This window comes from Thamnophis elegans, chromosome 16 (assembly GCF_009769535.1).
Source record: "Thamnophis elegans isolate rThaEle1 chromosome 16, rThaEle1.pri, whole genome shotgun sequence".
In the NCBI taxonomy this organism is placed as follows: Eukaryota; Metazoa; Chordata; class Lepidosauria; order Squamata; family Colubridae; genus Thamnophis; species Thamnophis elegans.
Genome location: NC_045556.1, coordinates 1,589,935 through 1,603,675, shown reverse-complemented (window position 1 = coordinate 1,603,675; position 13,741 = coordinate 1,589,935). Strand labels below are relative to the sequence as shown.

The window sequence follows — 13,741 nt, the reverse complement described above, 5'->3', positions numbered from 1 at the left end:
ACTGAGCGCCGCCGGGAGGGAAGGAGCGCCTCGGGCTGGCGGAGCCACGCCCCCCGACGGGGAGGGGGAGGAGTCACTGCGAGGGCAGAGCCAACGGGGAGCGCGGAGGAGGAGGAGGCGTAAGCCCCGCCTCTTTTTGTCTCCTAGCAACCGCGGGGAGTCTCTGGGTGGGCGGGGGAAGGCCGCGCGAAGGAGGAGGAGGCGGTGCTCGCGGACGGCAGACCGGGAGGGACAAAACAAATCAGATGGTTTTTTTTTTTCCCCTCCCCTCTCCATTTTTAAACGCGACGCTAAATCAGGTCGCGCGTGCTGCCTGGGGAATTCTGGGAGTTGAAGTCTTTTAGAGTCGCCCAATTTGAGAAATACGGGTTGAGGTGGAAAAACCAAGATTTAAAGGTTAACTTTCAAAGAAAAGGATGGTTGCCAGAATCTGGATTGCTAGCATTGGGGTGGCCAACAGGTGGCAGCAAAGCCATTCTTGTGTGCAGCTGCTGCCCTCTAGGGGTCCTCTGGATTTTTGCAGTCCAAATCTGGGACCCCACTAAATAAAATCAGAAGCAGTTCCTAAATAAATAAAGAGTTTCTCTAGCTTAAAAGCATTCAGCATCCTCTTGAATTCCCACAGGTCAGATATAAGACAGCTCTGCATCTTAGACGTTCATTGAGTCTGGCAGATTTTCCAATTAAGTCAGCATGAGCCCTCAATTCCAAAGTTGCAATTGACCCCTGGGTTAAAGCAACAAAATGCCCGGCCATGTGAGGGCTCAGCTGGATGGCGTTGGTTGGGAAATGTTCTCCTTGAGTTTGCAAGCTTTCATCCCACGCATTCAAACCCATCCTGGATGTTCTCCAGAGAAGTTTCTTTGGCAGTTTTAAAGACACAGACGTGAAAAAAATATATTAACAATTTTAGATTTCAACCTGTTTGTTTTAAGAGGAGAAAACTCCTCTCAACATCTCGGGATGAGCACAGCTTATGTTTGCAACAGAATGGAGAACAGAGAGAACAAGAAAGAGAGAAAAATGCAAGGAGGAAGAAGCCCCTTCTAAATCCCTTCCTGAATTGGCTGGGGAATTCTGGGAGTTGAAGTCCACCCATCTTGAAGTTTTTTTAAGGTTGAAAAACACTGATCCAAGGGACAGCACTCCATCTCCAAGGGGTTGGGTGGATCTTTTTGGCTAGAAATGATGGCATCCAGGCTGGGGAATTCTGGGTGTTGACGTCCATCCTACTGAAAGTGGCCAAGATTGAAAAAACACTTAAGATATTTTTACTGCTTATGAACATCTAATGAAAAGCCCTGGGGAATTCCCTTCACAAATGGACATTCCCCAAAAGTAACTCTAAACCTTTGGCCCATTCTGGGTGAAAAATTAACTTCTGCATTCCACTAAACCTAAATCATCTCTTACTTAAATAAACCATTTACTTTCTTTGTAACAACCCCAAAATATTATTTGGGGAAGGGCGGGAGAGAAGCATCCTTGTAGAAAGTAGAAGGGGAAATCAGAACCTCATGAGGTTGCTTGTCTGTAAAATTAGAGAGATTCTTGCAGGAGTTGCAAATAACGCCAAAGACTTCATCTTTGAACCATGAATGGGCTCACTACTCTAGAAACCAACATAATAGAAACCCATTTATCTAACCTCCATCCATCCTATCAGAGAGGCAAAGTGCCTGGAATGGGTTGGGTGGTACATGGGAAGTTGAGAGAAGGTGCCTAAAATGCAAGGGATCCACGACTTCTCCAATCCATAGCTGCAGCTCTTGTCTGGGGAAAGTGGGCCCACAGATCTAGCATCTCGGTCAGGGGTAGCCAACCGTGTGAACTTTGTGGACTTCCACTCCCAGAATTCCCCAGCCTTCCTTCCAGGCTGGGGAATTCTGGGCGTTGAAGTCCACAAATCATAAAGTGGCCAAGGTTGGATACCCCCATCCTAGGTGAATTAAGTTGCTAGAGCTACACATTTTGATGGCTTCTGCATCAATATGGACCGTCGATTGCTTCGTGGGGGCAGAAATGGATTGTGTCAACCTTCTCCAGTTCCCAGCCCATTCCAAGTTCTCCAACACTTGTGTTTTCCACCATCGCTTCAACCCTGTTTGCCAAGCCCAGCTCTTGGGAGCTGGTGGTCTCCAGAGCTTCTTTCTATCCCAGGAGCAACCCAACTCTGATTGGCCGGAGTACCTGGGATTCCTTCTCAACATCCCTCCATCAACTGCCCCTTCTCTTCCATTGGTCGTGTCTGCCATTTTGGCAAGGTGGCTGCTTGCTCACAGTTGGTCCTTCTTTGAATAACCTCATGGTTGATCCAATGATGGATCTGGTTGGTGAACTAGGCTCAACCCTGGGATCTCAAGCTCCACTCATCTCTTCATATTTCCCAATGGCTAGCTGAAAACATGCCCTCTTTGCTTTCCCATCCCGTGCCCAAAAAAACTGCAAAGCTACCCTTCTTTTTCCTTTATATTTTTTAAAGCATCTTTAAGCAGCCATGGAAGATCGTGGCTAGAGGAAGCTGAACTATCCGATGCTCCTCACTGCAAAGATTCCATGAAAATGCCATAAAGAATAAAAGAAGAGCCTTCTCCCCTTGGCTTCAGTCGTGGTAGCATGATGCCCGGAGGAGGAAAGAGAAAACAGAAAATGTTTTGCACTGGTATCAAAGGAGATCATACTGGGAAGGGTTCCTGGGGAGAGGGGGAGGATGGACATTCAAAGTGTCTCTATATGCAAATATTGGGGAAAGGAAGGGGAGGGGAGGGAGGGAAGAAATATTAAGCTGTCATTCCATCATGTCTGCTCATCTTTCTTCATCTCTGCTGTGTTTATCCATTCACTGAGTCCCCAAGTTGGAAGAGGAAATGGAAACCATCACGTTGGTTCCACTGCTCAATTCTGGGTACAGATGAAAGCTTCTCCAACAGACCAGCTGTCTAGCCTGTGCTGGACCACCTCCAATGAAGTGGACTCTGCTCTTCTCTTGGTCATTGGTTCTTGTACCGCTGAGGAGGTTTTTTCTGATGTCCAGTTGGAATCTGCCTCCCTCTGTCCATGATTGAGAGCATGGTGCGCAAGAAAAACGAGGTCTTCTTGTCTGTAACCTCCTGTCAGGTCATTGAGAAGTCTTTTCTTGTCAAGGCCCAGCAAAGACACTCAAGCCTATCTCCTGTGGCTCACTCATCGAAAAAGGCCAGGCTTAGCATTCGGTTTCTGTGGAAGGTTTTTCTTGGTTGGTTTTCCGCTCCTCCTTTGGAGATCCCGAAGGTATCATCAAACTGCTGATGCTACTGGCATGTCCCGGCCTATTGAGCCTCTCCTTAATGGACTTGGCTCTCTGAGAACGGCTGTGTAAACTCCTTGACCGCCCAGGTGGATATCTACCGGCTCTTCCTGACTTCACCGAGTGTCTGTTGCATGACGGCCTCCTCTGAATGAGTGGTGAAGACACGGGGGAGAGACTGAGGCCTTCAACTTTGCCCATCTCACTATCCTCTTCAGGGCTGGCCATCAAACACTTTTGCTCTACCTGACCCTCCAGCTGAGGCACAATACCTGGATATTTGGGAGGGGGCTCATCATCCATTTTCTGCTGAAGTTCGTACTTCCATTCAGCGGTCCACGGCTGAACCGCAGAAGGGCACACTTGGTTCATGATAGTCCTATATTCTTGGTCCATCACCGTCCAGTTATTGTACCCGCCAACCAATTCTCTGCCTTGTGCAAGAATAAAACTCTTTGACTTCATTAGGGCGACATGAGAAGCGTAGCCTGTTTCCGTTGGGTAGTATCTCCTTGCTTTGGGCCCGTCCAAGGGGTAAGAGGTGGTGGCTTCCAGCTTGGTCTTCCCTAGAGGTAGCTGGGCTTTCTGCAGAAGCGGTTGGGTTCCAGACCGTCTCTTCTCAATACTATCCATTCGCATAAGAGATTGAGATACGGACTCATAACTTGGAGACTGATCTTGTGGGTCTACTGAACTGGAATACGGGCTAGGGGCAGCCCGAACGACCTCTAAGGAGTTCTTACTTTCCATAGAGGCCGCTGCATTTGGGCCCAAGGGAGAACGGCGGCTTCCTTGACGTTCTGGAGACAGCTGCATCTTGGGATCTGCTTCGCGCAACGCCAGCGCTGGAGACATCGGAGTGGGCAAGGTGTCACCGATCAGCTCATCCGCCTGGTAGCGATAGATGCTGTAGCCGTCCGAACTATTCACGCTGCTTTGCCTCAAAAGATAAGCCGCGTCACATTCGGAGGAGGCCCGAGAACGCGGGAGAATCAGCTCCGATGTGTCAATGCCGGCCAGTTTCTCCAGAGCAGTTGCCATGCGGCCAGAGGTGTCTTCCAGCTGAGAAAGCCGAAGGTCCACTGTCTGGAGAGAAGCTTTCATGAAATGCTCCCTTTCGTTCACTTCTTCTAGTCTCATCGACATGTTTTCAACCCTGGAGGGTGGAAAGAAACGGATGGTTCAGCAAAGCTGGTGGATGTTTTCCTGAAGATTAGAATAGCAATAGCAGTTAGACTTATATACCGCTTCATAGGGCTTTCAGCCCTCTCTAAGCGGTTTACAGAGTCAGCATATCGCCCCCACAGTCTGGGTCCTCATTTCAGAGCCGAGGTGGCGCAGTGGTTAAGAGTGCAGTACTGCAGACCACTTCAGCTGACTGTTATCTGCAGTTCAGCGGTTCAAATCTCACCGGCTCAAGGTTGACTCAGCCTTCCATCCTTCCGAGGTGGGTGAAATGAGGACCCGGATTGTTGTTGGGGGCGATATGCTGACTCTGTAAACCGCTTAAAGAGGGCTGAAAGCCCTATGAAGCGGTATATAAGTCTAACTGCTATTGCTATTGCTATATTCACCCACCTTGGAAGGATGGAAGGCTGAGTCAACCTTGAGCCGGTGAGATTTGAACCGCCGAACTGCAGATAGCAGTCAGCTGAAGTGGCCTGCAGTACTGCGCCACCTCGGCTTCATGAATGACCAGTTTGGGACAACAGAAGTGAGGGGGAAATGCCTTTGGTTCTTATCAGGGATTTAATTAGTTTAACTGATGGATTCTGAGAATGCTCTTCGTTGATCAGGGCAACATCATAAAAGGAAAACAGGAAAACAAGAAGAGAAGAAATGAGGGTCAAATAATTTAGTGGGGTCAGGTATTTGGCTGGACAACTCAAAACTTTTCAAGAGTAGTCATTTAACCTTTTAGTAAAAGCAATAGCAGTTAGACTTATATACCGCTTCATAGGGCTTTCAGCCCTCTCTAAGCGGTTTACAGAGTCAGCATTATTGCCCCCAACAACAATCCGGGTCCTCATTTTACCCACCTCGGAAGGATGGAAGGCTGAGTCAACCTTGAGCCGGTGAGATTTGAACAGCCGAACTGCTGATCTAGCAGTCAGCTGAAGTAGCCTGCAGTGCTGCATTTAACCACTGCGCCACCTCGGCTTAGTAAAAGCTGACTTTTTGAGCTGAAAGCTGTGGCTATCATGTAGCTGCGTTGGGCCAGGCCCTTGAGGTGTCCAAGTGTCCACTGCCCACTCATAGTTTCCAAATTAGGAAGGGGGTTTAAATAAAGGATGGAAGCAAAATATGAGAGCATTAAAAAAAATAAGGAATCATGAATCAATCAGCTGGACTTGTTCAAGGAAGAATCTTGGATTCGTGAAAAGCAACACTTTCCATGACTTTCAGCAGACAAGAAACATAACTAGGAAAAATTGTCCCGTCTTCCAGTTTTAACAGGAGGACTCAGAAGTTAGTGCTGGAAGATAATTTCCAATTGGTTCCCAGATTTGACCTGGGTGAGGTCTAGAAGCCAAAACATTTAACTTTCAACCACTGTACGTTAACGTGGACACAGAAATGGGTACTTGAGAGACCGCCTGCTGCCAATTACCTCCCAAAGACCCATTAGATCTCACAGGGTTGGCCTCCTCCGGGTGCCATCTACCAGCCAATGCCATCTGGCTATTACCGGGGGGAGGGCCTTCTCTGTGGCAGCTCCGGCCCTCTGGAACGAACTCCCCGCAGGGATTCGGACCCTCACCTCTCTCCAGGCCTTCCGAAAAGCCGTCAAAACCTGGCTTTGCCGGCAGGCCTGGGGGTGATGAGTTCCCCTCCCCTCTCGACTTGTGTGGTTGTGCGACTGTTGTCTACTTTTATTATTTGTATTTTGTTTTTTATGTTCCCCTTTTTCCCCCTTGAATTGTTCGCCGCCCTGAGTCCTCCCGGAGAAGGGCGGCATACAAATAATAAAATACCAATACCAAAATGGCATTTCTAGGAGAAAAATACCAAAATGCTTCCAGACGGTATTTTTCTTCTGCTTCCTTGGGTACCTTTCAGAGGTAACTCGGATGCGTTCGTCATTGGAGGACTGCTCCTCATCTTCTTTTTCTCGAAAATATTCCTCCACACACTGTTCCTCGAATTCGTAGAGCTTCTTCAACTCTTCATCGCTGAGAAACAGCTCTGAAACCAACAGAAGGTAGAGCGTTACCGAGTCACGCTGCTTTGTTCTGGTGCAGGTGCTTTGCAAGGGGTTTTGAAGAAGCAACACCTGTCCTCCGCCTTTTCACAGTACTTCAAAGAACAGAGGGAAGGGCACATTTTTAAGCTGCTGTTTCGTGTCATCTCTGCTCTGTTGTCATCAGGCTGCCAATTACCTCCACTAGACCGATTAGATCCCACAGATTAGGCCTCCTCCGAATTCCATCCGCCGGCCAGTGTCGACTGGCGACTACCCGGAGGAGAGCCTTCTCTGTGGCTGCTCCGACCCTCTGGAACGAACTCCCCATGGGGATTCGAACCCTCACCACCCTCCAGGCCTTCCGCAAAGCCCTCAAAACCTGGCTGTTCCGACAGGCCTGGGGCTAAAGAGCTATTGCCCCCATCTCGAATGGTATGACTGTCGTGTGTTTTTAAACTATGCATTGTTATGTTTCGTTTTTTAATTTTTTGTCTGTATCCCCCTTCCCTGGTTTGAGTGTGAGCCGCCCTGAGTCCCCCTTCGGGGGAAAAGGGCGGCATACAAATACAATAAACTGAACTGAACTGAACTGAACTGAAACATGGCAAGGGAGCAGGAGCAGGTTTGCTAAAGATATTGATTTAAAGCTTTGGAGGAGGTGATGGTAGAGAACATCATTTAATATATCATTTAATATATATCATTTAACATCATTTAATATATATCCATCTTGCCATGAGAACAATAATGCAACTGTTGGGCTGTCAAGATAATAATTGGAAAGCAAGCCTGCGATATTATTAACCCAGTCTTGACCACATTTACTCATAAACAATCTCATCCAATGAGTGGAGACTGCCTAGCTCCATCCAACCTTCAACAAGGTGCAGAAGAGCCCATGGAACCATCCGTGAAAAGTAGCCCCTAGCTTTGTCTTAACAGTCTCCAAAAATGGGGAACCTAGAGATCATCATAGATGGCTTGATGGGTTTTCCGGCATATTGAAGAGAGCTAGAGGAAGACTGTGATGTCTTCTGGCTCTGTCATTCTGTGGTTCTAGGTCATCCATGGAGTGCAGTTTATGGGTCATGGAAAAAATTATTTGCAACTTATCATGGGAGAAGCTTGTAGCCCAACCTCTTCCTTGTTCTGCTGGTTTTCTGATGGGGGGGACGGACACCTATGTCTTTGTAGGCAGGAAACAGACTCCAATGTCTTTGAAGATTCTCAAGTCCTCCAGGTCATGGTTGACCCAAAGGTGCTTTTTCAAGAGGCAACTGGACTTTCTGGTTTTTCCCTCAAGACGTTTTGCTTCTCATCCAAGAAGCTCCTTCAGCTCTTCAGTTTCTTCTTCAGTTGAAGAAGCTTCTTGGATGAGAAGCAAAAAGTCTTCAGAGAAAAACCAGGAAGTCCAGTTGCCTCTTGAAAAAAGCACCTTCGGGACAGACTCCCCAACGGTTGGCGCTTAGGTGCCTGCTAGAAAACAGTGTTCTCCCCATACTCAGCCCGCGATCCCGTTCGTCCTGGTCCCCTTCTTTGTGCTTCTTCCAGCGGCAGCAAACGCGGACAATGATGATGTACAGGTGGCTGAAGATGATCATGGGGGGTGGGAGGACGGGCCTGTCGTGGAAAGTCATGATCAGCTGATACCGCTGGAATTTCCAGACTTGGTTGGAGATGGATTTCACCTCAAAGAAAGTGTTGCTGAAAAAGAGACAAGGCCACCATTCAGCCAGGTTGCGACAGCAGATCTCTCTACCACAAAGATAGGATTCGTCTAGGGCAGGGGTTTTCCTCAATGCGTGCCAAAATTGTGCGTGCACCCGTGATAGCAATAGCAGTTAGACTTATATACCGCTTCATAGGGCTTTCAGCCCTCTCTAAGCGGTTTACAGAGTCAGCATATCGCCCCCAACAACAATCCGGGTCCTCATTTCACCCACCTCGGAAGGGTGGAAGGCTGAGTCAACCCTGAGCCAGTCAGGATCGAACTCCAGACTGTGAGCAGAGTCAGCCTGCAATGCTGCATTCTAGCCACTGGGAAGGAAGGAAGGAAGGAAGGACACTAGCAATAGCACTTAGACTTATATACTGCTTTACAGCCCTCTCTAAGCGGTTTACAGAGTCAGCATATCGCCCCCAACAACAATCCGAGTCCTCATTTTACCCACCTTGGAAGGATGGAAGGCTGAGTCAACCTTGAGCTGGTAAGATTTGAACAGCTGAACTGCAGAACTGCAGTCAGCTGAAGTAGCCTGCAGTGCTGCACTCTAACCACTGCGCCATCTCAGCTCCCACACCCACAGTGCAATGTGCCCTGCCCACTTGCGCATGCACACACGCACACGTACGCACGACCCCCCGCGGGGGGAGGTTTCGCCCTCCCCAGGCTTCAAAAAAGCCTCCGGAGCCTAGGGGGGCATTGGGTCCATTTTTCACCCTCCCCAGGCTCCAGTAGCTTTACTGAAACCTGGCGAGGGTGAAAACAGCCTTCCATGGCCCTCCGGAGGCCCTCTGGAAGCTTGAAGGGATCGTTTCTGAACTTCCAGTTGGCCCGTTAGGCCTGTTTTTGGCCTCCCCAAGCTCTGAAGGTTTTCTTGAAGCCCGTGGAAGGCGAAAACGGCCTTCCCCAGCCCTCCAGAAGGACGACAATCAGCATGCATGCTGGGGCTGATGGCTCGTGTGCCGGCAGATATGGCTCTGCGTGTCACCTGTGGCAAGCGTGCCATAGGTTTGCCGTCACAGGTGTAGGGTGCCTAGAGCAAGGGTGTCCAAACTTGGCAAGTTGTGGACTCCCCCAGCCAGCAACCAGAAATCCAACGGGCAATGCCGGTTGGCGACTACTCGGGGGAGGCCAACCGAAGCCTGGTGCTGGGGATCTTTTTGACTGGAAGGACCGGGGGGGGGGGGGGAGATGAAATACTCACTTGAAGACAGCAATCAAGAGGTTGACCAGGAGAATGTTGGCCACCAGCAAGTAGCAAGCCATGATGGCAGGAGTCAGCCAAGCACCAGGGATACAAGGGGGGAGCCGTTTGCCATCCTCATCGTAAAGGTTATCCCCACAAGGAGCTGGGAAGGAAAATGGATAGTCTTCACCACTGGGGCACAGAGACAACACTTCTGTAGAAATGGGGAGGCATAATTCTGGAGGCATCTATGGAGGGTCTCCATCCTTCAGGTCATGGTTGTCCCAAAGCTGCTTTTTGCAAAAGGCACCTGGACTTCCTTGATTTATTCTTTGAAAAGGTTTTGCTTCTCATCCAAGAAACTTCTTCAGATCTTCAGAAATTTGTTGAATGAGGAGTGAAATGTTTGGGGGGGAGCCCTCCCCCTCAAAAGGTCCAGGTGCCTTTTGGGGGTGATACTGGAGGCATCTATGGAGATTCTCCATCCTTCCTGTCATGGTTGTGCCAAAGCTACTTTTTGCAAAAGGCAACGGGACTTTCTTAGTTTTTTTTTCCTTGCAAACATTTCGCTTCTCATCTAGGAAACTTCAGTTCTGAAGAAGAGACCTGAAGAAGCTTCTTGGATCAGAAGCGAAATATTTGCAAAGCAAAAAAAATAATAACCAAGAAAGACCAGCTGCCTTTTGGAAAAAGCAACTTTGTGGATGATTATGGAGGCTTTGGGCCCTCACTGAAGTGGCCCTCAAGCATCTTTTCCTTAACTACGGTTAAGGGGAAATGTCTCCCACAAATCTTTGAGGCTTCCCGGATGTGAATTTCATGGTCTGGAGGGGGGGCCAACCTCATCTCTTGAGTGAGCGAGATGCGGGTGGATTTTAAGGGGGCATCTAAGACGCTAGGAAGAACCTGCTCAGGCGGTTGAACAGAGCTTCTTCCTTCTACCGTGGGGGAGAAATGCCGAGTTCCCATCGCTCCCTGCCAGCCCAAGAGAACAGAAGGTGTGACAGATGGAGGAGCTACTGACACCAACCCAAATGCAAGAATAGCATTCCATGTAATCCGTTGCTTAGAGAGAGAGCAAGCTAAATTCTCCACCACTGTTCCGGGTGCCCATCAACCGTTGCAACCACTGTGAGGGTTTTGGCAGCCGGACAAATTTAAGTTGCAGGTTGAAAGCAGCCTTGGGGGGGGGGGTGTTGGTGTTATACAGCTGAGCTGAACTCAACCTCAAAACACCTGATGAAGCAAAGGAAGGAATCTCCTACCCAAAGGGGTGAGGGGGGGGGGATGGCGAACAGCTTTGGATTCATTAATCAACTTACGATTGATCTCCATGGCGTAGACTAGCGCAGCGTTGCGAAAGCAAGGAACAAAACGAAAGAAACAGAATTAAAAAGAGAGGGAAGAAAGGAAAAGCACGCGGCAGAGATTAGGAAACTCTTCAGCTGCCAGAAAGAGATACGGTGGTGCAATATTTTTAACGGGCAAGAAAGAGACTCCGGAACAATCGCTTCGTCATGCTCTGGAATTTCCTTTGTCTTCCCAAAATATCACTCGTGGCAGCAGGCAGATGATCGTGCAAATATATATATATATATTCTAGCTATTTCCATGGGGTAAAGGAATGTCGGTTGTGATGGTCCACACAATCACGGAACATCACTGGGGAATCACGACACAATGGACTGCAAGGCCATCCTGGGAAGGTTGCGACCACGAGGAAAATGTTGTGGGTGTGCAAGCCAAACTCTCCCCGATTAGCAATTGTGATGCTCCTCATTCAGAGATGAGCAAGATTTTGATCGCGCCTATTGATCGCAGCTTGTGAAGCCACACTTTTAAAAATTGACTGTTTATTTAATTCTTGACCTTCTTGGGAAGCCGAACTGTGACTTGGGAAAAGGGGATCTTTATGAGAAGACCAGAATATTCAGTCCAACACTGGGAGCTTTTAAGAAGAGATTGGATAAGCATTACTCTGAAGTGGTGTAATGTTTCCTGCCTAAGCAGGGGGGTTGGACTAGAAGACCTCCAAGGTCCCTTCCAACTCTGCTGTTCTTATTCTGCCATTGTTTTCCCAAGTGCCAATAAGAGTCTTTTAAGCAACTCGGCTATAAAAAGATGCAAAGGTGACTTCCCAAACCCAGAAAAGGAGGAATGAGACCTTTTGTGGGAAGTCCAAAACTTTCCTTCTTCAAAGTAGGCCTTTGGTGGCAAGTTTATATCCCTCGGGCTTTGAACTTTGAACAACGGCTTGAAGGCAACACAAATGGCTGAATGCACTGGAGAGAAAAAAATGGATGGAGGTCATCTTGTTGAAAGGAAGGATTTCTTGCCTTTCAGCCTGACAAATGCAAGGGATTTCCTCAAGGTGGGTTGAGAAGAATGACTAAGGTAAGGATGGAAGTCAAAGGAAGAAGAGGTTCCAAACTCAAAACGGGTCAGGGATTCCTTTGAATCTGATCATCTGCCTGAAGACAGGAAACAGAATCTTACTATGAATTCTGCTCTTACGGTCTATCTGGTCAGCAAAGACCTCTCCATAAATCATCCAGTAGGGCATGTAGAAGATGTTACGGGCCAGTCTCCAGGTGGGTTCTTCGTCGGGGTGGAGGATGGCTTGGCGGGCCACCCCGAAACTCATCAGGACCACCAGCATAATGACCACAAAATACAGCATGTCAATCATCTGTCCAAGAGAAGAACTGGGTAAGAGCCCGGGATTGAAGGTCTTAGTGGAGAATCAGTGGGAACAAAGACTCGGGACAAGAAGCATTTACAGCCTCAAGCTTTCATCTGGAGGAAGCCTTCAAGAGCAATCTAGGGAGAAGTAGGCTTCACAAGGTCTCCATGGGCAGCAGGAACATCAGTTCTGGACGTTCGACTAAAGAACCTTACATTAAGGTAACCCACCAGAGGACCTTCAAAGGGAATAGGAGCTGAGGTGGCGCAGTGGTTAAATGCAGCACTGCAGGCTACTTCAGCTGACTGCAGTTCTGCAGTTCGGCGGTTCAAATCTCACTGGCTCAGGGTTGACTCAGCCTTCCATCCTTCCGAAGTGGGTAAAATGAGGACCCAGATTGTTGTTGGGGGCGATATGCTGACTCTGTAAACCGCTTAGAGAGGGCTGAAAGCCCTATGAAGCGGTACATAAGTCTAACTGCTATTGCTATTGCTAATGACTGCTCTGTTGTCATATGGAGAGATGATCCTCTTTCCCCAGTTATAACCTTTCCATGATAATGACATGAAGAAGCAGTTTCCTAGCACAGAAGATAGCCAGATGTTCCTCTTTTGAGATCACTCTTGAAAGGTGGAGATGAAAGAAACTGTTTAACGCAAGGGCAGGGACTTTGGTTTAACACTGATTAATTGGGACGGTCAGACCCGAAGAGTAATGATAGGAGACAAATTGCCCAACCAGGTGATGCTAGAGACCCCATAGGTGATTTCTAGATCCTTCCACAGGTTTCTTGGTTCTTCCTGTTTTCAGGTACCCCAACACTGTTTCTTCCTTCCTGCCACTGTCCTCTGATGCAAGGGACCACCTGCATTTACCTACCATCTTCCCAATCATCATGACGTAGGGTCCCAGGTATTTGTTCACACCAAAGATGTCCAGGACGCGGATGTACCAGAAAATGATGTCCACGCAATAGATCACTCTTCCGTAACTCATGTAAGGCGGGTTTTGCAAGCGGAGGACAGCTCCGATCAGAAACACAGAGATGGCCACCAAATCCGTGATGTTCCAATATTCTTGCAGCCACACTTTGATTTTCTGGCTTAGTTTCCCTGGTTCTGACATCAAAATCTGAAAATAAAGCAATTCAGGCGTGGGTGGAGGAGAGAAGATGAAACTGGAGAGGGTAGGGGGGTGAGGAAGAGGAGCAGGATTTCAGTTTTGTGCTTCCGTGTATTACGAGCAGCAAGTCTCAAGGTGGGATGATCTCAGTTTCCTTCTCCTTGCTCCTTTGCTCCTTCCAAAGTGTGTCCTGGACTTTAGGCCCTAATTTCCTGATATACCAGTTCATGATAGAAAGATGCCAAAACATGAAGACATTGCTTCCTCATGCGTGAGCTTCCTTATTTCAGGCATCTGTCCAGGTTCAAGATTTTAGACGGCCCAACACAGTGCTAGCTTTACTCACCTCCCTGACCTTCTCTAAAGCCAGAGTCAAGATGTAGGAGATGACAACCCATTCTTGTATTGAGGGCCACCGTTCCATCCGGACCAGGATGATGTAATTGAACAGCATTAAGTAGCCCAGGTAGCATATCTGAGGATGAGATCATGCAACTCATATCTTTTCTGCTCTGTCAGACGGCCACTTTCTCCAAGAACCACAGAAGTTAGATTCA

The 13,741-nt window shown here is 48.3% G+C and overlaps 1 protein-coding gene across 1 annotated transcript in view; it reads right to left on the bottom strand.

Annotated features, from left to right (window-relative positions):
* Window positions 1-3,202: 3,202 nt before the first annotated feature.
* LOC116519262 (transient receptor potential cation channel subfamily M member 1-like) overlaps window positions 3,203-13,741 on the bottom strand; it is a 10,822-nt gene continuing 283 nt past the window's right edge. The window contains exons 2-9 of the mRNA XM_032233098.1: window positions 13,531-13,659; window positions 12,942-13,193; window positions 11,894-12,068; window positions 10,702-10,722; window positions 9,398-9,542; window positions 7,972-8,174; window positions 6,340-6,472; window positions 3,203-4,442 (exon numbers count right to left, since the gene is read on the bottom strand). Coding sequence (XP_032088989.1) covers window positions 3,203-4,442; window positions 6,340-6,472; window positions 7,972-8,174; window positions 9,398-9,542; window positions 10,702-10,722; window positions 11,894-12,068; window positions 12,942-13,193; window positions 13,531-13,659 — 2,298 coding nt within the window. The remainder of the gene's footprint in view (window positions 4,443-6,339; window positions 6,473-7,971; window positions 8,175-9,397; window positions 9,543-10,701; window positions 10,723-11,893; window positions 12,069-12,941; window positions 13,194-13,530; window positions 13,660-13,741) is intronic.